Genomic DNA, 27,134 nt, shown 5'->3' on the forward strand with positions numbered 1-27,134 from the left:
TGTGATGCTGTATGTTAAAACAGGGTCAACTGTGTTTGTGATGCTGTATGTTAAAACAGGGTCAAATGTGTTTGTGATGCTGTATGTTAAAACAGTATTAAAGGTGTTTGTGATGCTGTATGTTAAAACAGTGTTAAAGGTGTTTGTGATGCTGTATGTTAAAACAGTGTTAACTGTGTTTGTGATGCTGTATGTTAAAACAGTGTTAACTGTGTTTGTGATGCTGTATGTTAAAACAGTGTTAAAGGTGTTTGTGATGCTGTATGTTAAAACAGTGTTAAAGGTGTTTGTGTTTGTGATGCTGTATGTTAAAAAAACTGTGTTTGTGATGCTGTATGTTAAAACAGTGTTAACTGTGTTTGTGATGCTGTATGTTAAAACAGTGTTAACTGTGTTTGTGATGCTGTATGTTAAAACAGTGTTAACTGTGTTTGTGATGCTGTATGTTAAAACAGTGTTAAAGGTGTTTGTGTTTGTGATGCTGTATGTTAAAACAGTGTTAACTGTGTTTGTGTTTGTGATGCTGTGTGTTAAAACAGTGTTAACGGTGTTTGTGTTTGTGATGCTGTATGTTAAAACAGTGTTAACTGTGTTTGTGTTTGTGATGCTGTATGTTAAAACAGTGTTAACTGTGTTTGTGATGCTGTATGTTAAAACAGTGTTAACTGTGTTTGTGATGCTGTATGTTAAAACAGTGTTAACTGTGTTTGTGATGCTGTGTGTTAAAACAGTGTTAACGGTGTTTGTGTTTGTGATGCTGTATGTTAAAACATTGTTAACTGTGTTTGTGATGCTGTATGTTAAAACATTGTTAACTGTGTTTGTGATGCTGTATGTTAAAACAGTGTTAACTGTGTTTGTGATGCTGTATGTTAAAACAGTGTTAACTGTGTTTGTGATGCTGTATGTTAAAACAGTGTTAACTGTGTTTGTGATGCTGTATGTTAAAACAGTGTTAATGGTGTGTGTTGTATGTAAACAGCATTAGGTCAGTGATGTTAGAGGCTAATTAGTTACACTTTAACAAGGATGGCATCAAGAGTGTCTGTTTGTGTAAACTCGGAGGCACGTGAAGGGTGTGTGTGTGTTATCAGGGTGTGTTACCCTCATTAAGATCCTACAGAGGGCTGCTAACCTCATGTCTCTTCACATTACATTACAGCCTGACACACACACACACACACACACACACACACACACACACACACACACACACACACACACACACACACACACACACACACACACACACACACACACACACACACACACACACACACACACACAGCCTAGAAGATCTATGGCTGTCGTAACGCATCTCCTGGGTCACACCACATTCTGACGCGGCAACCGTTGCCGTCACTGAGTCGCCATAGCAACCACATTGGGTGAAGAATCCTCAAGCAGATAGAGGAAGAGAGACCGTGCTTTGCTTTGCAGGCAGGCTGTCAGGAAGTGGAGAACAGTATGACACAGTATGAGGCTGCGAGCTGTTGTCATGGTGCGTTCAAGACAACTGGGATCTCTGAAAAGAAACAAGCTCCGATTGGGAAAAATCGTGATGTTAGTGATCTTCAGGTCAGAGCTGTCGGGGCTCTAGGATGATGCCGAAGTTTCTGACTTGTAATTCCGAGTTGGATGATCTTTCCAAATTATTTTTCCCATTCAGAGCTCACCAAAATTGGACGTTGGAGGTCGGAGATTTACTAGTTCCGAGTTGTCTTGAGTGCCCCATCAGTCCACGTAACCGACCTAGTATCTAACCCGGTTATCTACCAGGGTATCCTATACTCAGTCCTATACACCCCCAAGGTGCACATTTTGGGTTTTGCCATAGCACTACACAGCTGATTCAAATAACCATCTCATCATCAAGCTTTGACTCTTTGAATCAGCTGTGTAGTGCTGGGACAAAAACTAAAAGTGCGCTCATGGGGGGCCAGGGACCGGGTTTGGGAAACCTTGATCTATACCATGCAAGACCATGTCAGCCCACTAAGCAAAATCGTAGGTGTTCAATATAGGAGCCAACAGTTATCTTTGGGAGTCTTCAGGTCATCTTTCTGTCATTTCACACACATTGTGAAAGGAAATATCACACAAAAGGCAGATTCTTAACTGTTGTTTTTATTAGGAAAATCCTTTTGCAGATTCGATATGATAATTTCTTCATATACATATCTTATATCTTATAGTTAGGATGCATTGCCACAGTACATTATAGTAGGAAGACTATTGCTAGAATAAATAGCTAGAATAATTATAATAATAACTATATTAAAAATAAAATAATAAAATGTCTATACATGATCATTATGTTAAAAAAAGGTCCAAACAAAAAACATGTTTACAAAAACAATAAGAGATTAAAAACAGTTACACTTTTCAAACCAAAGCCATTATTAATGCAGAAGAATTATAATAATAAAATAGAAATATGTTAATTTCACAGTTTGTGTCCTTATTGGTTCTCATGCTGGCTGGTAGGAACACTTATTGGGGTCATGCAGGGAGGGAAGGACAGAGATGGAGGTTAGTAGAACTACACTACCCAGAAGTCATTGCACCCCTCAGAGGCCCGGTCCAGAAACAACTTCGAGGCACTTCCACGTTTTGTGTTTGGCAGAGCAGACAAGTGTAAACAATATGGCGGAAGTTCCCCAAAGCCTAATAGTTAACCCTGTCCCCTATCCAGTCCCTTCAGATATTTGAAATGCTAGGGGCAAGGAGTTGTTTCTGGGCTGATAGTATGATCTGGGTGATGCAAAAATTCCAAACTGTGTCCTTGGTAGGCTTGAGTTTATAGAACATGTTTCTGATTAACTACACTCAATGAACTACTCTTCCCATAGTCCTTTGTGCCACTTCTCTTCTGCAACCCTCTTTCCAGCTACATGACTTTCTGATAACACACATCAGTGAAAGGCTGTAGGGGCTTTTTCAGGTAGAAACTACGTAGAACAGACACAACTATCTGGCTTGTGTAATCTATTCTAGAATCATATCAGCTCTGTTCTGTGTGTTTCGATCTTGGTTTTTATTCAGCCATACAGCAGCCTCTTTGTCCATTCCTGAGTCATTATAGGAATGCTCTCTGAACCCATTCCTAAAATCAGACTTTCACGTAAATCATGTTATTGATATATTTGTGAGGAAAGTCTAGTTTTGTGTGTGGATCTCAAGACAGGATCCAGCACTCTAAACTACACACGCGAAAAAAGAAACCCTCTCATTGGTTCATTTCTGGAGGACTCTGCCCATTTGGGCGTTGGCCAATCCACCAGGTGTTCAACCAATGAGGTGAGAGATCTTCCTCAGGGCCCACCCCTTCTCTGATTATAATAATGTTCTGTGGAATCACAGTTGGCAGCTCTATCTTTTCACTCCTAAGAGAACCACACTACCCACAATCCTATGAAGAGGGCAAAGGGGGCCATGATGTCACCATTCCCTAACGTTCCTAAATCCTCTATAGACTCTATATCCACCTCCAGCTATATAACTCTAATAGCTATTTACAGCTATATACAGATGTGGAGTGAAGGGGAGTGGTAAAACTAATAGGAAGAGTACAGACGGGTTACAGGGTGACACAGCAGTGCAGAAAAAGAGACAATGTGCAAACCTCACGACACCCTACTCCCTATGTAGTGCACTACTTTTGACCAGAATCACATCAGGGGATAGGGTGCCGCATGAGACACGCAGATAATGAGGTTTCTGTGGAACAGAGGCCTGCTCTCTGTCTGCTTGCTATGCCTGTGTATTTATGTGTGTGTGTACTGTGTACAGTCTGTGTGTGTGTGTGTGTGTGTGTGTTTGTGTGTGCATGAGCCTCAGCAGTCTGACTCATGCAGAACGTGTGGGTCATCTCCACAGGGAACCTCTGACAGACACTTCATAAAACTGCATTAACACACACACTGAATATTGTGGGAGGATGGGGTAAAGGTGTCTGTGCTGATTCAAACTAACACTGTTGAGTGCACTGTACACACACACACACACACACACACACACACACACACACACACACACACACACACACACACACACACACACACACACACACACACACACACACACACACACACACACACACACACACACACACACACACACAACATACTAGTTTAATACTATTTGATGTAGAACGTTCCACATAATTCACTAAAATGTGGGTCAATCTGATCTGAATAATAGATGACTGTATACTTTATTATAGTTCTAGTGTAATACTGCACTAGAACACTGTTTTCTAATCAGATCCAAGACCTTTTCCTGAGCATGTGATCTGAACAGGAACAACCCTGAGCCTTAGCTATAGCCTACAACTGGGGATCAGCGTTTTCCTGGTCAGGGCATGAGGTCAGGAAAACATTTGGGCCATAAGTATAACACAGCACATAGCAACACAACGTACCTTCTCAATACCCTATACACAGTGGCCACCGGGGATGGGGACCTTCCTCTTTCTAATTCAGTCTATTCAATTTGCCCATTGTTTTTCAATGACAGATTTTTCCTTTCATGAACAGAATTTCAATGAATATTCTGAATTGAAAATGAACTCCAATCCCTGGTTGAAACTCAAATCAATTCCGTGCTTCTTTATTAGAGAGATATATGAAGGGGTGTTTTCTACTTCTTTGGGTCCAACGGTGTTATTCCAGAAAGACAGTTTAGATCTGGGTTCCCTCACATAGTGTGTTCTAAATAGTACCCTATATAGTGAATTACTAGTGAAGTACTTTAGATCAGAGCATAAAGAAAAGTAGTGCACTATATAGGGAATAGGGTGCCATTTGGGATGCAAGCTTAACCTTTTTGTCGGTTTCCTTACAATACCGTGCTATATAACCAATCCACAGCCTTATGGTGACCTTAACACACGTTTCAATACTGTACACATTACAAGTCACCTGGAATAATAACTACAGGAGAGCTGCTCCCTCCTTCCTCCACCTCTGTCCAAAATATATTGGTCATTTATTCTGCAAGATAGATAACGGAACATGGTAAAACAAAAACACAACGTCAATCAAATGATTGTGCTTTTAGCTCTCCTGTATAGTAAGTAGGATGACTGTGTCCATAAATGCTGATCTAAGATCAGTTTTGCATTCCCCCCTAATGGTTAGTTATGATTTGAGGAGTAAGCTGATCCTAGATCTGCGGTTAGGGGCAACTTCCACCTGGAGTATATATTCTGTACTTTGACAAACAACCTTATTGCTTTACATAAACCAATAGAGGTGTTTGGGACAATAATATAATGACATTTATCATGTATTTTCATGTACATACTATGTAGGAATACACTTGGTGAATGACCACTGGTCTCCAAAAAGCGTGTGTGTGTGCATTTATATTTGTGTGTGTATGTGTGACATTAAGTGCAATGTGATGGTATTTGCATGGCATTAAACTAATGGAGTGTCTTCCCTCCGTCGAGTAGAGTCGTCACTCCATCCTCTCTGTGCTTCTCTGTGTACGAAGAGGATTCAGCAGCTTGGCATGGGAAACACAAGGCCAACAGAAAGGCTCCTCACATGAAACAACAAGGGCCAAAGTCAACCGACGCAAACATTCCCAGCGACATCATCCGCAGTATTCCCAGTCCAAATCCCACAACGAACTTTTCTAATACCTCTTCACATGTTCCAAGTCCTCTCCATCGTCCATCCAACCAAAGTCCAACTACCAAGTGTCCCAGGCAGACTTCTTAACATTTCAGTCCAACTACCAAGTGTCCCAGGCAGACTTCTTAACATTTCAGTCCAACTACCAAGTGTCCCAGGTAGACTTCTTAACATGTCAGTCCAACTACCAAGTGTCCCAGGTAGACTTCTTAACATTTCAGTCCAACTACCAAGTGTCCCAGGCAGACTTCTTAACATTTCAGTCCAACTACCAAGTGTCCCAGGCAGACTTCTTAACATGTCAGTCCAGACTTCTTAACATGTGTCCCAGTGTCCCAGGTAGACTTCTTAACATTTCAGTCCAACTACCAAGTGTCCCAGGCAGACTTTTTAACATGTCAGTCCAACCAAGTGTCCCAGGCAGACTTTTTAACATGTCAGTCCAACTACCAAGTGTCCCAGGCAGACTTTTAAACATTTCAGTCCAACTACCAAGTGTCCCAGGCAGACTTTTTAACATTTCAGTCCAACTACCACATCTTTCTTCCCCAGGTTCTCTTTCCTCGGATTCCAAGTCCCTTCCCTTGTTTTAACACTGAGCTAAAGTCTTAGAGGGATTGTTGATGTCAGAAGTTCAACATTTCTCCAGTTCAAGAAATGATTTAGAAGCCATTTTGAATGAGGAGTTAAGAGGATTCTCCATTTAGCATGATGACAGAGACGGTTCGTGGGGTATACTGTCTGTGTCTTTCAGAGGTGCTAGGGAGGGAGGCCAGGTATACATAGGATATGTACATTATGTTGGAGTGTCCCTAGTGTAACATCTAGTGACCTCACCAAGTGGTTGGGACCTCACGGCGTAATGGCTGAGGTGTTGGACTGATGCTGACAGATGCAGGGTTGCGGGTTCGAGTCGTGTTCAGACTACCCCCCAAATCTTTTCACTACAGTGGGACTGTATGGATGGTTAGGACCCTGGTCAGGCAGACAGGAGATGAGAGAGGAGGATAGGGAGAGGGTGAGGTATAGAACCCACCAGTGGTCCTGAGGTCTCTTCACTCTCTTCTCTTTCTCTCCCTCTCCCATTCCTTCTCTTCTATCCTCACACTTTCTGTCTTCCTTGTTACCTCCGTTCCTCCCTTCCTTCCTTCCTTCCTTCCTCCCTTCCTCCATCCCTCTCTCCTCTCCTCCTCTCTACATGACACTACATTTTCCCTTCAGTCTCTCAGCTCTGGACTGTTTTCCGGACCGTTTCCCGTCGATGTTGAGACTCATGTTTCTCTTCTTGTCCAGGTTGAGCAGCTCCTGGAACAGCTCGGTCACGTTGTGGTTGGTCTTAGCTGACGTCTCCATGAACGCACACTTCCACGTGGTCGCCTTGAAGACCGCACAGTAGGATTATTAATAGGATTCATTTTATTATTGTTATTAACAGGAGAAAGTAGAACGGGAATTCGCTTTACAGTAATCGGCCCGACAATACCAGACCTGGGTAAAATATACACATCAACTACTTTGAGGTGGGATTTTTAACTTGGGGTTTGCACTTTTGTCACTATTCCAAACTGAATCGATATTTTAAAGTATTTGACATTATGTAGTTCTACTGAACCCAGGTCAGATGTATTATTTTGTAACATTTCAGATGTTTAATGTTACCGACCTGTGCCTCTCCATCTTTAGTCTCCACCTCTCTCTGGGTCTCATCACTCTTGTTGCCCACCAACATGATGGGGATGGCCTCTATGTTCCCCTTTATGGCTATCACCTGGAGAACACAAGGAGAGATTACAACACACTGTCACCCACACAGTCACACACACACAGTCACACACACCTACCTGTTGGTAGATAGGCTTGAGTTCCTCCAGTGACTGTTTGCTGGTTACAGAGTAGACCAGTATGAAGGCATGTCCTTTAGATATGGACAGCCTCTGCATGGCAGGGAACTGGTGACTGCCTGTTGTATCAGTTATCTGGAGCGTACACACACTCTTATCACAGCTAATCACCTGTAGACACACACACAAACATACACACACAATTAGTATCATTAGGATATTACATTGTCATTCATTGAAAAACAACATTGCTTATACTCAATGCTCTTTTGATCACTAAGTTGTATCATTTGACTTGGTGCATCAGATCAGTGGATAAAATAGCCCTCTGGACACACTATATATGGTCATTATGTCTATACATCAGATAAAGCAGTTGGCCTACTGCCCATCCCTGATTACCTGTCAGTGCATCGTTTTGTCTGAAACGGCACCCTATTCTCTGAAGTGCACTATGTTCAGGCCATGGTCAAAGTAGTGGACTAAAGAGGGATTAGGGTGTTCCAGATGCAGCCTCGGTCTTCCTTCCTCTCCTCCTCCTCTCCCTGTCTCACCTGTCGATAGGTGTCCTCCACAGTGGGAATATAGGTGTCCCTGTCTCACCTGTCGATAGGTGTCCTCCACAGTGGGAATATAGGTGTCCCTGAAGGTGCCTTTAACGAAGCGTAGGACCAGGGAGCTCTTCCCCACTCCCCCCGCTCCAAACACCACCACCCTGTAGTCATTACTCTGCTCAGGCATGCTGCCCCCTACTGCCTGGGCACAGGTATTAAAACGAGACAGAGAGAAGAGAGAGAGAAGAGAGAGTTATGTACTGCATGTACTGACTCCAGGTAGAGACAGACACATGTACTGACTCCAGGTAGAGACAGACACATGTACTGACCCCAGGTAGAGACAGACACATGTACTGACCCCAGGTAGAGACAGACACATGTACTGACTCCAGGTAGAGACAGACACATGTACTGACCCCAGGTAGAGACAGACACATGTACTGACTCCAGGTAGAGACAGCCACATGTACTGACTCCAGGTAGAGACAGCCACATGTACTGACCCCAGGTAGAGACAGACACATGTACTGACCCCAGGTAGAGACAGACACATGTACTGACCCCAGGTAGAGACAGACACATGTACTGACCCCAGGTAGAGACAGACACATGTACTGACCCCAGGTAGAGACAGACACATGTACTGACCACAGGTAGAGACAGACACATGTACTGACCCCAGGTGGAGACAGACACATGTACTGACTCCAGGTAGAGACAGACACATGTACTGACTCCAGGTAGAGACAGACACATGTACTGACCCCAGGTAGAGACAGACACATGTACTGACCCCAGGTAGAGACAGACACATGTACTGACCCCAGGTAGAGACAGCCACATGTACTGACCCCAGGTAGAGACAGACACATGTACTGACCCCAGGTAGAGACAGACACATGTACTGACCCCAGGTGGAGACAGACACATGTACTGACCCCAGGTGGAGACAGACACATGTACTGACCCCAGGTGGAGACAGACACATGTACTGACCCCAGGTGGAGACAGACACATGTACTGACCCCAGGTAGAGACAGACACATGTACTGACCCCAGGTAGAGACAGACACATGTAATGACCCCAGGTAGAGACAGACACATGTAATGACCCCAGGTGGAGACAGACACATGTACTGACCCCAGGTAGAGACAGACACATGTACTGACTCCAGGTGGAGACAGACACATGTACTGACTCCAGGTGGAGACAGACACATGTACTGACCCCAGGTGGAGACAGACACATGTACTGACAGGGGGGTATCCCTGATGAAACAACAGCTTTGAACTACCTTTAATTTACCACAACTCATCTTTCTGTATTTGAACCTATTCCTCAAATACTATTCTGCATTCTTGGTGTGTGTGTGTGTGTGTGTGTGTGTGTGTGTGTGTGTGTGTGTGTGTGTGTGTGTGTGTGTGTGTGTGTGTGTGTGTGTGTGTGTATTATTGAACAGCTCTGGGGCTAAACCCTGTTATAAGGACCTCTAACACCAAATGACAACACTGGAATTACAATCCCACTTCAATCTAGAACAACACCACTAGGTGCAGACATACTAATATGTATGGACCAATGTGGGAATTTCAGTCTAAAGGTGCCCGCGCGCACACACACACACACACACACACACACACACACACACACACACACACACACACACACACACACACACACACACACACACACACACACACACACACACACACACACACACACACACACACACACACACACACACACACACACACACACTTCCGTCCTTGACACTAGGGCACAGAGATTGATGACACTCTTACCAAATGGGGCTGTCTCACTCGGACCATCTTTCTTTCCTCCCCTTCTCTGATGATTAGAGATGGAAGGATAGAGTGCTTTAATGAATGAATAGTGTAAATGCATCTGGACCAGCCTGGACCAGCCCAGCCAACTCTACATTAGGAGATCACTTTGGCACAGACCAATACTCCTCTACTCAGCATTTGTCCATCTCTCTCTTCTCCTCATCTCTCCTCTCATCTTCTCCCGTGTGTGTGTGCCTGACAGTCTCAGTGGTTAGCTTCCTGAGAGACTGACTCTCTGTCTGTCGCACACACACCTGTCAACTTTTTGTGTATGTGCAAGTCGCCCCTATGAATGAATGCAGTTCCACACACACCCTTGGCTGACTCTCTCTCTCTCTCTCTCTCTCTCTCTCACACTCACACTCACACTCACTCACACACACACTCACTCACACACACACACGCACAATTCCATACAGATGTATAGAATGGAACCAAACTCTGACTGGGTTTCTCCTGTTCACATCTAGTCACACACTGCTTCAATGCTTCATCTGTTCTCTCTGTGGGTGTCCATGCATGGGTGTGATGGAGAGTGATGCAAACAGAGGAAATGAGCATTAAAATCTTGGTGTCCCGCATATATATTTCACATTAGAAAGCTTTGTTTGTAGAACATTTAAAACCACTTCATAACCTGTCTTCATCCCAGTTCTAGACAACAATCCCTTCATTCCATCAATTCAACAGATTTCTCCGACATTAAGATGGGCTTAGTGTGTGTGTGTGTATGTATTTATATACAGTGGGGAAAAACAAGTCTTTAGTCAGCCACCAATTGTGCAAGTTCTCCCACTTAAAAAGATGAGAGAGGCCTGTAATTTTCATCATAGGTACACTTCAACTATGACAGACAAAAATGAGGAAAAAAAATCCAGAAAATCACATTGTAGGATTTTTTTATGAATTTATTTGCAAATTATGGTGGAAAATAAGTATTTGGTCACCTACAAACAAGCAAGATTTCTGGCTCTCACAGACCTGTAACTTCTTCTTTAAGAGGCTCCTCTGTCCTCCACTCGTTACCTGTATTAATGGAACCTGTTAGAACTTGTTATCAGTATAAAAGACACCTGTCCACAACCTCAAACAGTCACACTCCAAACTCCACTATGGCCAAGACCAAAGAGCAGTCAAAGGACACCAGAAACAAAATTGTAGACCTGCACCAGGCTGGGAAGACTGAATCTGCAATAGGTAAGCAGCTTGGTTTGAAGAAATCAACTGTGGGAGCAATTATTAGGAAATGGAAGACATACAAGACCACTGATAATCTCCCTCGATCTGGGGCTCCACGCAAGATCTCACCCCGTGGGGTCAAAATGATCACAAGAACGGTGAGCAAAAATCCCAGAACCACACGGGGGGACCTAGTGAATGACATGCAGAGAGCTGGGACCAAAGCAACAAAGCCTACCATCAGTAACACACTACGCCGCCAGGGACTCAAATCCTGCAGTGCCAGACGTGTTCCCCTGATTAAGCCAGTACATGTCCAGGCCCATCTGAAGTTTGCTAGAGAGCATTTGGATGATCCAGAAGAAGATTGGGACAATGTCATATGGTCAGATGAAACCAAAATACTTTTTGGTAAAAACTCAACTCGTCGTGTTTGGAGGACAAAGAATGCTGAGTTGCATCCAAAGAACACCATACCTACTGTGAAGCATGGGGGTGGAAACATCATGCTTTGGGGCTGTTTTTCTGCAAAGGGACCAGGACGACTGATCCGTGTAAAGGAAAGAATGAATGGGGCCATGTATCGTGAGATTTTGAGTGAAAACCTCCTTCCATCAGCAAGGGCATTGAAGATGAAACGTGGCGGGGTCTTTCACCATGACAATGATCCCAAACACACCGCCCGGGCAATGAAGGAGTGGCTTCGTAAGAAGCATTTCAAGGTCCTGGAGTTGCCTAGCCAGTCTCGAGATCTCAAACCCATAGAAAATCTTTGGAGGGAGTTGAAAGTCTGTGTTGCCCAGCAACAGCCCCAAAACATCACTGCTCTAGAGGAGATCTGCATGGAGGAATGGGCCAAAATACCAACAATAGTGTGTGAAAACCTTGTGAAGACAGAAAACGTTTGACCTCTGTCATTGCCAACAAAGGGTATATAACAAAGTATTGAGATAAACTTTTGTTATTGACCAAATACTTATTTTCCACCATAATTTGCAAATCAATTCATTAAAAATCCTACAATGTGATTTTCTGGATTTTTTTCCCATTTTGTCTGTCATAGTTGAAGTGTACCTATGATGAAAATTACAGGCCTCTCTCATCTGTTTAAGTGGGAAAACTTGCACAATTGGTGGCTGACTAAATACTTTTTTGCCCGACTGTAAGCGTGTTTATGCATGTGTGTGTGTTACAGATTGCTCTACAGGGGTCTAGGCTTAGCAGCTAATCATTGAGCTTAACCTCTCTGTTTTCTGGACTGTCTGCATTGACCCAATTCCCAGGTCTTAACTTAGCAGCATGCCTCCTTCACACACACACAACACACACACACACACACACACACACACACACACACACACACACACACACACACACACACACACACACACACACAGTGTAGGATAGTAGACTATGCTGATCCTGACATACACAATCCATGCTCCTGCTGGTCAGTATCTGGGGGACACGCAGGAGAGAAGCAGACAGACAGACAGCAGGAGAGGAGTGGACAGACAGACCGCAGAAGAGGAGCAGACAGACAGACAGCAAGAGAGGAACAGAGACAGCACTTCAACCAGTGTGACCCGAGGTGCAGCCAAATATCACATGAACATTAAAGGAAATAGGTGCCACTCATAAAAACGTGTTTATTATACTTTCAGGACACTCATGTGCCATTCTTAGAAAGGACATCAGAAACTCAGGCCCTTGCTGGTCACCATATCCCCATGCTAGAAAGGACAGTAGTAAGGACAATTTAGTAAGGACAATTACTAACCCTAACTCTGATGTGTCCACTCATCATAGCTCAGTCCACAAACGGTTATGATACAACCATAACATGGGCATGGAAGATGACACACACATTTCCTCCAACACCCACCAACACACACACAGCCATGGTCCAATCTCTCTTTACTACCATCTGCTACACTACAAAGCTTAATCACTGGAATTACTGTCATCCCTCCCCCTCTCCTCCTTTCTCCCTCCTACTATGAACCCAAACAAACACAAGGACCGGGAACAAACAAACAAACAAACAAACAAACAAACAAACACACACACACACACACACACACACACACACACACACTCTCTCTCTCTTACAGCAAGGATAGTCATGGAAGAAAGCCTGCCATAAACAGCACACACAACGTTAATAGGGCAAGCATACACTGTCCAGATGGACCCCCTGAAAATATGAAGCGATTAAAAATGGTTTAGCATTGGCTTACTGTTAGTCAGACTGTGAGTCACGTTGCCATCATGTTGGTGGAATGTAGCCTACTGTGTGTGTGTGTGTGTGTCTGTGTGTGTGTGTGTGTGTGTGTGTGTGTGTGTGTAATAATGCATGTCCACCGCGGGCTTGAAACAGGGTATGCTATAGGGAAAGTAAGAGTTAAAAACGACCTCGTTTGTTGTCAGCGGGTCTAGAATACGACATCACAGGCTAACCTACTCTGCCCCTTTCATTCATAAAATACCACAGGAAGAAGAAACGCCATCTCGCTTTGGTGGCATAATTTCACAGGCGCATCACATCCTCCAAATCCTCAAAACGAGACATGTTAGATCCCTGCATAGAATACTCTCTCCCTCTCGCGCATTCCTGACGATAATTCACACAGTTTATGACGCAGTAACAGCAACATACATGTACAGATGAATTTTAACATATGGTAGAAATAACATGAACGGTTTGCAATCAAAAAACTGCTGCCCCATATTTACCAAGGCAAGAATCGCGTGCGTAACCGTCCAAGAGAGGCAACGCCACACAATATCAACATTCTCTTACTGACATAGACTAACGGATTTGTCAAAAGATGGATCTGGTTAAGTGTTACATACCTGGACTTGATGTGTAGTCCTGTTTTAGTGGCTGTCGTCTGACAACACGTTTGTAAGGCAAAACGCTTAGTTTTAAAGCATTTTATACTATTCATGTAGAAATCTCATGTCGTCCGCGAATTCACAGCCCGTGTTCTCTCTCTCACTATCTCTCTCGTTGTTGATGCTATATTTATCTCTTTCTCTCTCTACTTGATATTCCCATACACTACAGTTCTAGTGCCACGATGTCTTTCTTCCCTCCCTCTATCGGTATGTCTCCATCTATACCAGTCTCCATCGATCCCTCTATGGCTTGCGGATCATCGCGTCATCACACAACACTCATACACACACAGAAACGCACGGATAGACCTAACGTTTTAGCGACTGAAAACGCAGGACCAGGCACGGTTTCGTGAATTACCGAGTTTTTATGAGTTTTTCAGCATATCAAGTGAAGTCATACTTTAGTCAGATTGCCGAATTAACAGCTAAATATGTTTTGGCAGTAAACTGTAGAAAAGGACCCTTCTAGCTGCATCCCAATGTCCCTCCATAGCCGCAGGAAGTAGGGGTGCTGAAGATGCTCTCCACTTATTTATAGCCTATAGCTTATATTAAACAAAAATGGTCGCTAAGCCTACTGCATGATCAGACCTAACCATAAAGGCCTATTGCTTTTTTATTTGCTAAAGGCACAGTTTCAGATTAAAGTCAGCTGTCATATTTGGGTATCGTTAGTAAAGGCTTTCAGGTGCCAGCTAAAGAGGTTGATGCTTAAACCACAGCCCATTCAACTGTTACCCAATAGTCCTTTGGCGCCAACTGCTTGGGTAGAGTCCAATCATCCACAGCCATACACAAAGTTCAGTACACTTTTGAAAATGTAGATCCTAGAATGCCATCTTGGCATAAAAATTCAAAGAATCACATTCTGAGTGGACATTGGCATGGAGTGTAGAGGTCGACCGATTAATCGGAATGGCCGATTAATTAGTTTCAAGTTTTCATAACAATCGAAAATCAGTATTTTTGGACGCCAATTTAGCCAATTTTTATTTTTTTATATTTTTTTTACAACTTTATTTAACCTTTTTGGGATAGGGGGCAGCATTTTCACTTTTGGATGGATAGCGTACTATTGGATGAATAGCGATGCTAATATATGCATATTATTATTATTATTTGATAGGAAACACTGAAGTTTCTAAAAGTGTTTGAATGATGTCTGTGAGTATAACAGAACTCATATGGCAGGCGAAAACCTGAGAAAAATCCAACCAGGAAGTGGGACATCTGAGGTTTGTAGCTTTTCAAAGCATGGCCTACCTAATACACATTGAGATATGGATAAAGTTGCACTTACTACGGCTTCCACTAGATGTCAACCGTCTTTAGAAACTGGTTTGAGGATTCTACTATAAAGGAGGGGCTCATGAGACCTCTTTGAGTCAGTGGTCTGGCAGAGAGCCTTGGTCTCATGACGCGCGCTCCCGACAGAGTTACCTCTTGTTCCTGTGCTTTTCTGAAGGCATTCTCCGGTTGGAACATTATTGATGTTTTATGTTAAAAACATCCTAAAGATCGATTCCATACATCGTTTGACATGTTTCTAAAGGACTGTAACGGAACTTTCAAGTTTTTGTCTGGATGAAGATGGATTACTGGGCTGAACAAGCTAACAACAAGTGGCTATTTGGACATAAATGATGAAACTTTATGGAACAAATCAGTCATTTATTGTCAAACTGGAATTCCTGGGCGGGCCTTCTGATGAAGATCATCAAAGGTAAGTGAATATTTATGGTGTTGTTTCTAACTTTGTTGATTCCAAAATGGTGGATATTCCTCTGTTTGTTTTGGGCTCTGAGCGCCGTTCTCAGATTATGTTTTTTCCGTAAAGTTTTTTTGAAATCTGACACAGCGGTTGCATTTTTAGAAGAAGTCTATCTTTAATTCTGTGAATACCACTTTTATATTTTATCAATGCTTATTATGAGTATTTCTACAAAATCACTTGATGTTTTGGAATCAAAACATTACTGCATGCAAGGCGCCAATGTAAACAGAGATTTTTGGATATAAATATGCACATTATCGAACAAAACATACATGTATTGTGTAACATGATGTCCTATGAGTGTCATCTGATGAAGATCATCCATTACAAAAAACAATCAATCAATCATAATCACTAGTTATGTGGTTGATGATATTACTAGTTTATTTATGTCCTGCGTTGCATATAATCGATGCGGTGCGCATTCGCGAAAAAGGACTGTCGTTGCTCCAATGTGTCCCTAACCATAAACATCAATGCCTTTCTTAAAATCAATACACAGAAGTATATATTTTTAAACCTGCATATTTAGTTAAAAGAAATCCAGGTTAGCAGGCAATATTTACCAGGTGAAATTGTGTCACTTCTCGAGTTCATTGCATGCAGAGTCAGGGTATATGCAATAGTTTGGGCCGCCTGGCTCATTGCGAACTAATTTGCCAGAATATTACGTAATTATGACATAACATTGAAGATTGTGCAATGTAACAGGAATATTTAGCCTTAGGGATGCCAATCCAATAGATTAAATACAGAACGGTTCCATATTTCACTGAAAGAATATACATTTTGTTTTCTAAATGAGTTTCCGGATTTGACCATATTAATGACCTAAGGCTTGTATTTCTGTGTGTTATGTTATAATTAAGTCTAGGATTTGATAGAGCAGTCTGAGTGATGGTAGGCACCAGCAGGCTCGTAAGCATTCATTCAAACAGCACTTTTGTGCGTTTTGCCAGCAGGTCGTCACTGTGCTTCAAGCATTGCGCTGTTTATGACTTCAAGCCTATCAACTCCCGAGATGAGGCTGGTGTAACCGATGTGAAATGGCTAGCTAGTTAGCGGGGTGCGCGCTAATAGCATTTCAAACATCACTCGCTCTGAGACTTGGAGTAGTTGTTCCCCTTGCTCTGTATGGGTAACGCTGCTTCGAGGGTGGCTGTTGTCGATGTGTTCCTGGTTCGAGCCCAGGTAGGGGCGAGGAGAGGGATGGGAGCTATACTGTTACACTGGCAATACTAAAGTGCCTATAAGAACATCCAATAGTCAAAGGTATATGAAATACAAATGGTATAGAGAGAAATAGTCCTATAATTCCTATAATAACTACAACCTAAAACCTTACCTGGGAATATTGAAGACTCATCTTAAAAGGAACAACCAGCTTTCATATGTTCTCATGTTCTGAGCAAGGAACTTAAACGTTAGCTTTCTTACATGGCACATATTGCACTTTTACTTTCTTCTCCAACACTTTGTTTTTGCATTATTTAAACCAAATTTGACATGTTTCATCATGAGGCTAAATTGATTTTGTTGTATTGTATTAAGTTAAAATAACTGTTCATTCAGTATTGTTGTAATTGTCATTATTACAAATATATATATATTTTTAAATTGGCAGCGTTTTTTTTTTGTCCTCCAATAATCGGTATCGGTGTTGAAAAATCATAATCGGCGATCTCTAATGGAGTATGTGATGTTTGCAGCACCCCAGGACCAGGTCACAAGGACTGGAACTAAAGCTTTGAACCCTGTACATTTTAGCATTTTGTGTCTGTATCCTTGCTTCCCCAACTTTCTGCCTCTCACCATCCCCCGCTTAGGTGGCCACCACTCTGTGAGCCTAAGCGGGGGATGGTGAGAGAGGCAGAAAGTTAGGGAAGCCAGGATACAGACATAAAATGCAATGGTCCAGGATCCAACCACCAGTCCACACACTGACCCGCCCACCAGACCCCTCCAATCCATCCACTCCAATGTCCTACCCTGCGATCACTCCACCATTTCTCATGGCTGTCACTCCTACCCTACTGAACTCCCTGTTTTACTGCGGTCTTAACCCCATGTATTTCCCTGTAGCCTACTCTCTTGCCCCTTCATGTTGTGTCAATGTATACTCTGTATGCCTGCAGTTTGTTTCACATTATAATTTGGATTGTAAAGCGTATTAAGACATGTTTAAATGCACTTTAAATAAATAGTGATTTGATCTGTATCTCCCCAGGACCAGTGCTGGAACTAAAGCCTGTACTACCTGTAAAGAGTGTTTGTCTCCCTCCGTCAGTGAATTAGAGTACTGCTAGGCCTACACACCAGTCGCCCAGGGAATCTCAAGACCACACACGTGTGCATGGACAGCAAAGGCAATCTCCAGAGTAAGTGAACAGCTGGGGAGAAAAGCCTCAGGAAGGGAGAGAGAGTACAGGATGAGTTAGCAGAGCATTGCATGTCTATCACCCCCAGTCTGGCCTCTACGGTTTGATTAAAGGAAGTGCATTTAGACTTGCCAGGTTCCCACATTACTACACAAAACAGAGAAAACACCACAGTCCCTGTGGCAGTGTGTATGTGTGGCCATTATCAGTCTGTCAGTTTAGTCAGACATGACACTCCCAGCATGGACACAAGAGCCATCCCATTCAGACTCCTGAGCGTTCACCAAAACGCAACCCGAATGATTTAACTTCCTGTATACCAGTAAATGTACTGTGCACAGGTCAACTCAACATCTTGGTGCAGGGCTATTCCACTCCAGCCTTGACATATGCAGTACTGCTGGTTTTCCTTTCTCCGTGGTAGTTGAATTGATAACATAGGGTGTATGACAAAGTAGGATCAATGTGTTAGCCATCTTTCCTAAATAGTCTGAAATAAATTCATATTTCAGAATTCCTAAAGAACTGAAAAAGGCACGGTGTAACAGACTCCAGTTGAGGAAAAGCGTGAACAGATTACAAACGGCACATTACTCAAGTTCCAGTTTGATTTATTAAAGATAATGAGAAGAGACCGTACTAAACAAACAAATACTTTCTAGTTCAGTTTACATACATAAATATTCATTTTGTTCAGGCAAGATGGAGTAAAGATCTTTGGCACAGATCTGCAGACATTGTGGAGACATGCTACTGTATGCACTAATTACAAGAGACTGAAATAACATGGCTACTTTGTAGGAAATGACCCAGCTCAGAACAGCTCCATCCAAACATACCCCTTAGCATCTACTCCCTAGACACTTCCATTAGCCCTACTGGTACCATGTTTCCCAATCCATTAATATAGGGACATTTTTGTTCTAGCCCAGCACTAACCCACCATCTGATTTATTGAATCTGGTGTGTTAGTCCTGGGGTAGGTCAAAGGGGAATAGGCTAAGGGTGGATTTGTGAAGTCAACATGGCTCCGTCGAGAGAGAGTCCGCTGATTCACAGACGTCGACACACATGGGTTTCCTGGCAGTAGGCTTCAGATTACATGAAGACATTCACATTGTTTAGAGGTCAGATGGATTGTGTAGTGGCTACCCTAAGCTTCTGGTTGCATTCTAACCAGTCTTTAAAAACAGTCATGCTGTGCAGATTATCAGATGCTACAATGCCTGGATTATCGGAATCTCATATAAGATTGATACATGCGACTTAAAAAGACAGACTAGAAAGCAGAAAATGCCTTTTCCCTTTTCTGTTTGCTGCAGGGTGGTCACCGGCAACTGATCACATGACAGGATCCATTACCTTCCTTCATCATGGGACAGTACACATGATGTGGTTCTGTGTGTTTAGTGTAGTCGAGGTGTCTGAGGCTTGTGGTCATACATCGGTCTGTCACTGGTTCTTGTCATTCTTGAGGGCCTGGTTGACAGCTGGAGAGAAAAACATTAGTTATTAGTTTGACTGACAGACCTGGTGACCGTGTGTGTACGTACAGCTAGATTTACATTGCTGAGATGCGGGATAACTAAGTACTGTACATGTGAATTAGAGTTTGGAGCAGTCCGACTGCTTCAGATACCTTTTCTGAAGCAGTCAGATTCTCACGGATCATTTTTTAGCTCAACGTGCAATCACTTTACATTTGAACGCGCCATGGGTGACCATTACTCTAACAGTATTAATTTGCCTCGGGCTATGTTGGGGGGAAAAACTGAGGTGTCGGGCGCTGGGAATGTCATTTCCACAATATAAATCTAACTTGTGTCTGTGCCTCACCTTCTCTAGTGACAGTGTCAGCCATGTTCTTGGCCTTATCACTCAGGTTGTTGACGACACTGTCCAGGGTGGCCTGGTGTCTGAGGAACACGGGACGGACCACACGGTAGTAGAGAATAGCAGAACCGTTCCACGTCACCGGAGCCATACACCACAGCAGGAACAAACACTGTAGGAGAGGGGGATTGCGAGAGGGAGATTCTATGATGTTTTGGCCTCCTGTTTATTGAATGTTACACACAAGTACCTTGCCAGCATAGTAGAAGGGGAACCAGGAGAGGAAGATGTCAGAGAAAGCCTCGGCAACACTGAAGAATCCGTAGACCACCCAGTAGGTCAACCACTGAGTGTCATCCTCTTTCTTCTTACTCTCTATGGCCTTGATTCTGATTGGACAACAGGACAAGTGATGAATGGAAATAAATTATTTATTTAAATTATGTTTAACCCTTCACCTGGAGCATATGATGTGAGCATCACAACCCCACTTGTTAGATATGTTTTGAGGTGCTACTTACGAGAGGTACGCTGGGTAGACAAAGCCAATCAGGTTACAGAGGAGAGAGGCTCCATAGCCAAACAACAGATACAGACTGATCAGAGAGACCACACCTAGAGACAGAGGGAGATTCTTACCAGATATCTGTCAATCTGGAAACATTTCAAAGCATCTTCATATAATGAAACGTCTCTGTGTGTGTTCGAGCAGGATGTTGGATGAATAAACAGGACAAGGTGTCATGTGAAACAATTAAAACGCTGACATTGACAAATTCAACGTTGATGTACATAAGACACCTAGTGTAACCATGTGGAATATGAACCATGGAACAGAAGTGAGATTCCACAGATACTGGTCTGCTCTAACCTAAACCAACAAACTAGCAACTACATTAACCTACAGCCGTGAACATCACGGTCTGTCAAATGAACCCTTCAAACGTTTCAGTCAACGAACGTACAATGGATTCACATGTAAAAAAAACTAGACTAGCCAGTGCCTTCCCCTTCCTCCACCCAACAGCTTAGGTTGCCCAGTGGACAACGTCTGAATGGTGGTGATGTGATCAGAGTCCCTCCACAGGCAGTGGTAGTGCAGACAGTCCCTCTCTGACGTTGATGGAAGACTAATGGGCTGGGGTAGAGAATTTCACTTCATACCTGACCAGACCAAGGCGCACACACCTCTAAGGTATATTGACACACACATACTCTTTTTTGCATATTAGGTCCAGTTAGTTCAGTAGTAAACAGAAAGTCCATCACTGCCCAGTGTAAAATTATGTTGTTGCTCTCAGGACATTTCCATTAACATCAGTACTGGCAGACCTTGTGTCAATAACATCTAAAAGGACAACATAACAGAACTAGCCTAGTCTCAGATCTGCTCGTGCTCTTGTCAATGTCAACAATGTCAGTGAATGAGTAGGCATTACGGCACAAACAGACAGGCACAACCTCTGAAGGGAGTACAACTCAACTGAAGACAGCAGGTCACCCTAAAATCTGCCATCTCAACATAGCAGTTGGTATTTCTGTAGGAGGTAAATATACACCCCGTGGCTAGGGACCAGCTGCTAGCTAGACATTAGAAGCAGCTAAATCGACCCCTAACGGTGGATTAACTGCAGTCTAGGCCTCTCTGACCTTCGCTATCTCAAATGAGTGTCGAAAATTCATTTTGTTGGCAGCCTAGGCCTATAGGTCATCAAGTCACGTTAAAACAATATTTGGTCTAGTCACACCGTTCGTCTTCGGTGGTTTGTTTGTGTTAGGCCTAACTGGGCTAGTTTGCGTTACCGTTTATCAGCTACAACGGTTGCTGGTAGGTTGGTTGGTTGGTTGGTTGGTTATTTTGCTGACATGTCACATTAACGGTCATATGTGCTGACCTTGCCAAACCAGCCAACGTTGCAAAACGAGAAAGTGTCAACTAGCGGCTAGACTAGCGGGTGAAGTTACAATGTTTCAACATTGACAGAGCAGCATTATAAATCAAGCAACTGGCAAAGTCCTACATTGCAAGTGGTTTTAATATAAACTATTACCTGAAGCGATATATTTCTTCTGTATCCCAGTTTTCTCCTCCACCGTTGCTAGGAGATCTGTCACAAAGTTATTTTTATTCAACAAAGCCTCATAGCGGTTATGAAGTTGGGCAAACATTGTTGTGGTGGCGCCGTGTTGTTGATGTTTGGATGCGTAGCCTACACAAACACAAATCCAACCAAAATATCACGGTCAATTTTTAACAAGCGAAAAACGTTCAAACTTTAAACATATGAAATAATTTACACACCGAATTATTAGTGCGCGCCTACAAGCTGTTGGGAATATGATTCCAGGCGAAGCAAACGAGCGAGAGGGACGAGTTTAATTAAGGTACAACCAATCAGAAAACGACTTTGTTGCCAACTAGTTGAAGCAACAGGTGATGAAATTCCATTTTTATTGCCGGCAGTAAAGTCCAGTTAACCATTATGCTCCTATTATCTGGTGAGTGGTGACTTTTATACTTTTCTGTTATTGCTAGGGTCATGCATTTTGGACTATGTCATGTGACCTAGATTTGAACATTTATTTGAAGCTTTTTCCAAAAATGAAAATTAGACCAAAAATGAAATAAATTGTTTGAGGATGGTGCTGGACCATCTGGCATAAAAAGAAAAGGGGACAGTTTGATGAAAAAGCTTTAAACAAAGGTTAAAATCCAGGTCATGTGACATGATTGTCCAAAACACAGGGCCCTAGTCATTGCACACCTATCTAGTTATTTATGTCAAAAAAGCTATAAAATAGCTTACAGGGCCAGTCTGGATTCTACAAACAGCTGACCCTGCCACTGTTTGACAAATAACTTTATTCTCTGTCTGAACTGAAATTCAGCATGATGCCATTTTAGCACAAGAGGGCACCATCAACCTGCAAATATGAGAGTCATCACTGTACAGTAGTTAGTAAGGCTCCTGTTAGGCTAGGCATCACCTGTAGGCCTACTCATTTGTGCAGTCTTTTGGATCCTGGCTATTAACATTTGAGGGATGGTATACCAGCGGGAGCTTCATCCTAAAATCAAATAACATTTGGGCTCAGCTTGACACAACACTTTGGATGTAATATAATGTCTGACACATGTTTTTATTTGGTGGTGAACCTACCCTTTAGTACATGATTTAGTTATCCTCCTATAATTGACCCCTAGAATGGAATGACTCATAGCTAACAGCAAAATAACAGATATAAAAGTTCTCTCTGTCTCCTCTCTCTCTTTCACACCCAGCAGGTGTGTTTGCCCATAGAGTGGTGTTTTGCATAGCTGTTGAGCCTCACTGCTCCTGACACTAAGACTGCAGTGTTATCATCGTTGTGTCCAGTCAGTCTTCTTATAGCCACAGATGAGGAAGATGCTGATCATGCTGGCGTTCCTCCTGACTCAGGGTGAGGAACTCTCAGCATCTCATTGTGGTCTACTGGTGTAATGGTCACATGGAACATGATTCCAATGCCTTTATTTGGATTATTGTGACTACTCAAAGCAAATTACCCACTGTTTCCAGTTCAGAGTCATCTGCACAACGTGTCCGGAATCAAGATGATAAACCAATGTCTGTTCGTCTGGGAGAGAGTGTTTATATCAGTGCTGTTGCAAGTTCAACCAGTATTGGTGATGACATGAGCTGGTACCTGCTGAAATCTGGACAGGCTCCTAAACTCCTCATCTACAAAGTAAAAACCCTTCAGTCTGGAACACCATCTAGATTCAGTGGCAGTAGATCAGGTACTGAGTACACTCTTACAATCACTGGTGAAGAGCTGAAGATACATGAGATTATAGCACTCCAGAGCTCTTCACACAGTGATTTTAGAGTCATACAAAAACCTTGCGCAGTCAGACTGCACAGAGTTTCGAGAAGTTCTGTCCCCAGGGAGTCAGTCAGTCAGTCAGTCAGTCAGTCAGTCAGTCAGTCAGTCAGTCAGTCAGTCAGTCAGTCAGTCAGTCAGTCAGTCAGACAGACAGACAGACAGACAGACAGACAGACAGACAGACAGACAGACAGACAGACAGACAGACAGACAGACAGACAGACAGACAGACAGACAGACAGACAGACAGACAGACAGACAGACAGACAGACAGACAGACAGACAGACAGACAGACAGACAGACAGACAGACAGACAGACAGACAGAAAAAGCAGAACACACATTCAACAAATAGTCATTTGGTCTTAGGAAGAGAAATATAAATATGACAAAGAATTAGATCTAGCTGTAGATACATTTCCATTTGTTGTCACAGTAAATAAATTAGTCAACTAATCCATCATGTTATTTTCCAAATCCAACTTTATTAGAACTGAGACAGACAGCAACATCACAGTAACAGTCTGAGTACAGAACACATTGAAGTCTCCTGTAATCTATAAAATACACATTACTACCCAGGATGTGGTCTCCCCAGCAGTACTAGAGTTTACTCAGTACACTACTCTAACACTCTAACACACTACTACCGCTCCAACCAGGCCCCAGACCAGACCAGAGCCTCGTCTACTCCTGCTTCCCCAGACAGAGCTCCTGTTGTGGGCCTCCTCCAGTAGTCCCTAGACCAGACACTGGCTCCTGCGAAGGGGGGAGGCCTGGGTGTGTTGGAAGTGGGAGACCCTGCAGGTGTAGAGCTCTCCCTGCTCCCAGCCTGCCTTGCTCAGTGTCAGGATGCTGCTGCGTCTGTAAAGGCCTTCCTTCTCTTCTTCTGGACTAGTCACGACCCCCTGGCTCACCTCCAGCCCGTCCACCTCCCAGCTCACCAGCGCCCCCTGAGGGGAGTAGTCAGTCAGCAGGCAGGCCAGTGAGGCAGAGCCCCCAGAGAGCTGCTCAGAGGAGGGGGGGAGCAGAGACACTGTGGGACTGACAGTAGGACCAGCTGGAGAGAAGAGAACGTTTTAATGTTACATTCCAGAGGAGAGAGAAATAGAGTGTTCTATAAAATACACAACTTATTAAGGTTCACAGAGAACACAACACCTCACAACTCAGCAACAATTACATCAATGTACAATAAAGTACATCACTGTTGCTGAGTTTATTTTATCCATGTATTTTCATTTATATTTGCTGTACTAGGGACAAAGACCCCATTCATTAAGGATCTTATCGCTCAATAACACTGCTGGAAGCAGATATTAAGTAACTTTATACTCTGCTGTGTGTTGTGGTGCACCTTCCATGTCCCTTACTTCAATAAGGCGTTTAAAAGGTCAGTCTGCTGTTCAAACAACAACAAATTGGCCACCCCGCCATTGTTTTTGGTAAACAGCTGAGGGATGGGGCTGGAGAAATTGAACCTCTCTCAAGTTCATGACAGAACTACGGATGTAAGAAAATGTATGTAGCAATCACAGATTGCCCATTTAAAGTCAGTCCACTTCAATAATATCAGACAATGAAAGGGACCAGAACTTTTCTGTTATACGAATAACATTCTCTGTGTAATTCACGTGTCATTGCAGGGAACTTAACCTGATTAGCTCTTTGAATAAAACACCTGTTTCTTTTGAATAACTTGTTCAAAGACAGGTTGCTTGGCTGCACAACTGAAAGTCTCCCACAGACGGTAGCTAATATTTTGCCTTCTAAACCCTGAATTCTGAAATAAATACTAGTATTGGGGTTTCCTTGACAGAGTTTGAGTCTTAACATGTCTGGTATATATTCTGTAGTATTTTGAAGTAAAGGAAAAAACACTTACTTCTCAGCAGCAGTTTGGTCCCTCCACCGAACGTGAACCACAGTGATACAGTCTAGTTGAGACGCCGTACAACAACCTCCTTCACACAAGAGTGAGCACACACTGCACTAACAGAACCACTCATACAGCTCCACACAGCGTTGTACAACTTTACTACACTCATAAAGCATTACACATCTTTACATACAACTACAGTATTTGACACTCTTAATATAGGAAATATTGTAGCAAGCAATACTCATGTTTTATCATTTACAATTACATGACATTTTATTCATTTAGCAGACATTCTTATCCAGAGCATCTTAGTCCATTCATCTTAAGATAGCTAGGTGAGACAACCACAATCATTAAGCACATTATGTACCTATACAGCATACTATGATTAATGAAGTCTCTGATTTGAGCTCCTTAATGTCTCCAACCAAATGTTTTTAACTCCAATGATGTCATATGTTATCAGATTGCATTATGGGCAGAGTGAAACATTGTCATTTACGACAAATATCAATATTGACAATTGTGCCATTTTACTGTCAACAACAGAAATATAAAGCATTTCACATGATTATTATTTTCAGTTTATTATTCTGTCCTGAGGTAGGGTGTTTCCATAGAGGAGGTGCTTTGCATTGGCAGCTCATGCTTCAGTGCTCTGGGAGTGTTTATAGCCCTGTGAGTTTCAGACTGCAGGACTGAGATCTGTCCATCAACACAACAGAAACCACGGAAACCATGACTCTGATCACCATCTTTATCTGGACACTGGTCTGCTGCTGCCTCAAAGGTCTGTTGTTTTATAACTCTTACAATGGAAAAGAGAAATATTGTTGAGTACCTTGTATAATCATTGAAATGGCTCTAAATGAATAAACATCCCTGTATAAAATATTGTGAAATATAAATGATCTGTTATTTATACTCGTTGATCAATTCATATTTTTCCTCTTCAGGATCCAGAGGTCAGGTGACTGTGACTCAGCCTCCTGTAGTGACATTTTCTCCAGGAGACCCTGTCACTCTGACCTGTACAACCAACCCTAAAGTGTACAGATGGAGTAATGGAAATGAGGGTGTGTTCTGGTATCAACAGAGACCTGGAGAAGCTCCCAAACTCCTGATAATATACGCAAAGACACTGCTAGATGGGATTCCTGCTAGATTCAGTGGCAGTGGGTCTGAGAGGGACTTCACTCTGACCATCAGTGGAGTCCAGGCTGTAGATGCAGCAGTTTACTACTGTCAGAGTCTTCACAGTGGAGGTGTGTTCACACAGTGATTTAGAGCTGTACAAAAACCTCCTGTACAAAATGACACACATCACTGGTCCACTGAACACAGAACTAAAGGTCTTGTTATATGACATCACCAAGTATAAACACTTTACTAACTCACAGAAACAATGGTTACAAACTAGTATCATAAC

General features: G+C 42.8%; 2 protein-coding genes, 1 long non-coding RNA gene and 1 gene segment (V, D, J or C); 1 reads left to right on the forward strand and 3 right to left on the reverse strand.

Moving 5' to 3' along the window:
• Positions 1-6,023: 6,023 nt before the first annotated feature.
• Positions 6,024-14,451, reverse strand: LOC112255129 (GTP-binding protein Di-Ras1). Its single transcript, XM_042319551.1, has 5 exons — positions 13,924-14,451; positions 8,087-8,239; positions 7,484-7,654; positions 7,306-7,410; positions 6,024-7,019 (listed from the first exon to the last, which is right to left on the reverse strand). Exons 2-5 carry the CDS (start codon positions 8,222-8,224, stop codon positions 6,837-6,839), a joined length of 597 nt encoding a protein of 198 aa, XP_042175485.1. The 5' UTR covers positions 8,225-8,239; positions 13,924-14,451; the 3' UTR covers positions 6,024-6,836.
• Positions 14,452-18,717: 4,266 nt separating this feature from the next.
• On the reverse strand, positions 18,718-22,432 carry LOC112253683 (receptor expression-enhancing protein 6). Of its 2 annotated transcripts, XM_024425619.2 has the most exons (6): positions 22,259-22,432; positions 22,008-22,166; positions 20,478-20,571; positions 20,207-20,345; positions 19,960-20,128; positions 18,718-19,613 (listed from the first exon to the last, which is right to left on the reverse strand). In XM_024425619.2, the coding sequence occupies exons 2-6, from the start codon at positions 22,123-22,125 to the stop codon at positions 19,576-19,578; spliced, it is 558 nt and encodes a 185-aa protein (XP_024281387.1). In that variant the 5' UTR covers positions 22,126-22,166; positions 22,259-22,432; the 3' UTR covers positions 18,718-19,575. The 2 variants fall into 2 exon arrangements, with proteins under 2 accessions (XP_024281387.1, XP_024281388.1); XM_024425620.2 differs by lacking the exon at positions 22,259-22,432 and having other exon boundaries at positions 22,008-22,243.
• Positions 22,433-24,288: 1,856 nt separating this feature from the next.
• On the reverse strand, positions 24,289-26,261 carry LOC112253681. Its single transcript, XR_002954059.2, has 2 exons — positions 25,709-26,261; positions 24,289-24,883 (listed from the first exon to the last, which is right to left on the reverse strand). It is a non-coding gene; the product is annotated as an uncharacterized LOC112253681 (long non-coding RNA).
• A 123-nt stretch (positions 26,262-26,384) lies between these two features.
• On the forward strand, positions 26,385-27,002 carry LOC112253680. The segment is given in 2 exon segments: positions 26,385-26,495; positions 26,662-27,002. Coding segments are annotated over 2 exon segments (378 nt in total).
• Positions 27,003-27,134: the final 132 nt, after the last annotated feature.

Source organism: Oncorhynchus tshawytscha, unplaced genomic scaffold (assembly GCF_018296145.1).
Source record: "Oncorhynchus tshawytscha isolate Ot180627B unplaced genomic scaffold, Otsh_v2.0 Un_scaffold_1528_pilon_pilon, whole genome shotgun sequence".
Lineage (NCBI taxonomy): Eukaryota > Metazoa > Chordata > Actinopteri > Salmoniformes > Salmonidae > Oncorhynchus > Oncorhynchus tshawytscha.

Excerpts from the sequence above, each read along its gene's own strand:
- LOC112255129 (XM_042319551.1), bottom strand. The coding sequence starts at position 8,224 with ATGCCTGAGCAGAGTAATGACTACAGGGTGGTGGTGTTTGGAGCGGGG. Across the intron at positions 7,655-8,086 it reads TGGAGGACACCTATCGACAG|GTGATTAGCTGTGATAAGAG; the intron begins GTGAGACAGGGA and ends GTGTGTCTACAG. Across the intron at positions 7,411-7,483 it reads TCAAGCCTATCTACCAACAG|GTGATAGCCATAAAGGGGAA; the intron begins GTAGGTGTGTGT and ends TGTGTTCTCCAG.
- LOC112253683 (XM_024425619.2), bottom strand. The coding sequence starts at position 22,125 with ATGTTTGCCCAACTTCATAACCGCTATGAGGCTTTGTTGAATAAAAAT. Across the intron at positions 20,572-22,007 it reads GAAGAAATATATCGCTTCAG|GTGTGGTCTCTCTGATCAGT; the intron begins GTAATAGTTTAT and ends CTCTGTCTCTAG. Across the intron at positions 20,129-20,206 it reads CCTTCTACTATGCTGGCAAG|TGTTTGTTCCTGCTGTGGTG; the intron begins GTACTTGTGTGT and ends CCTCTCCTACAG.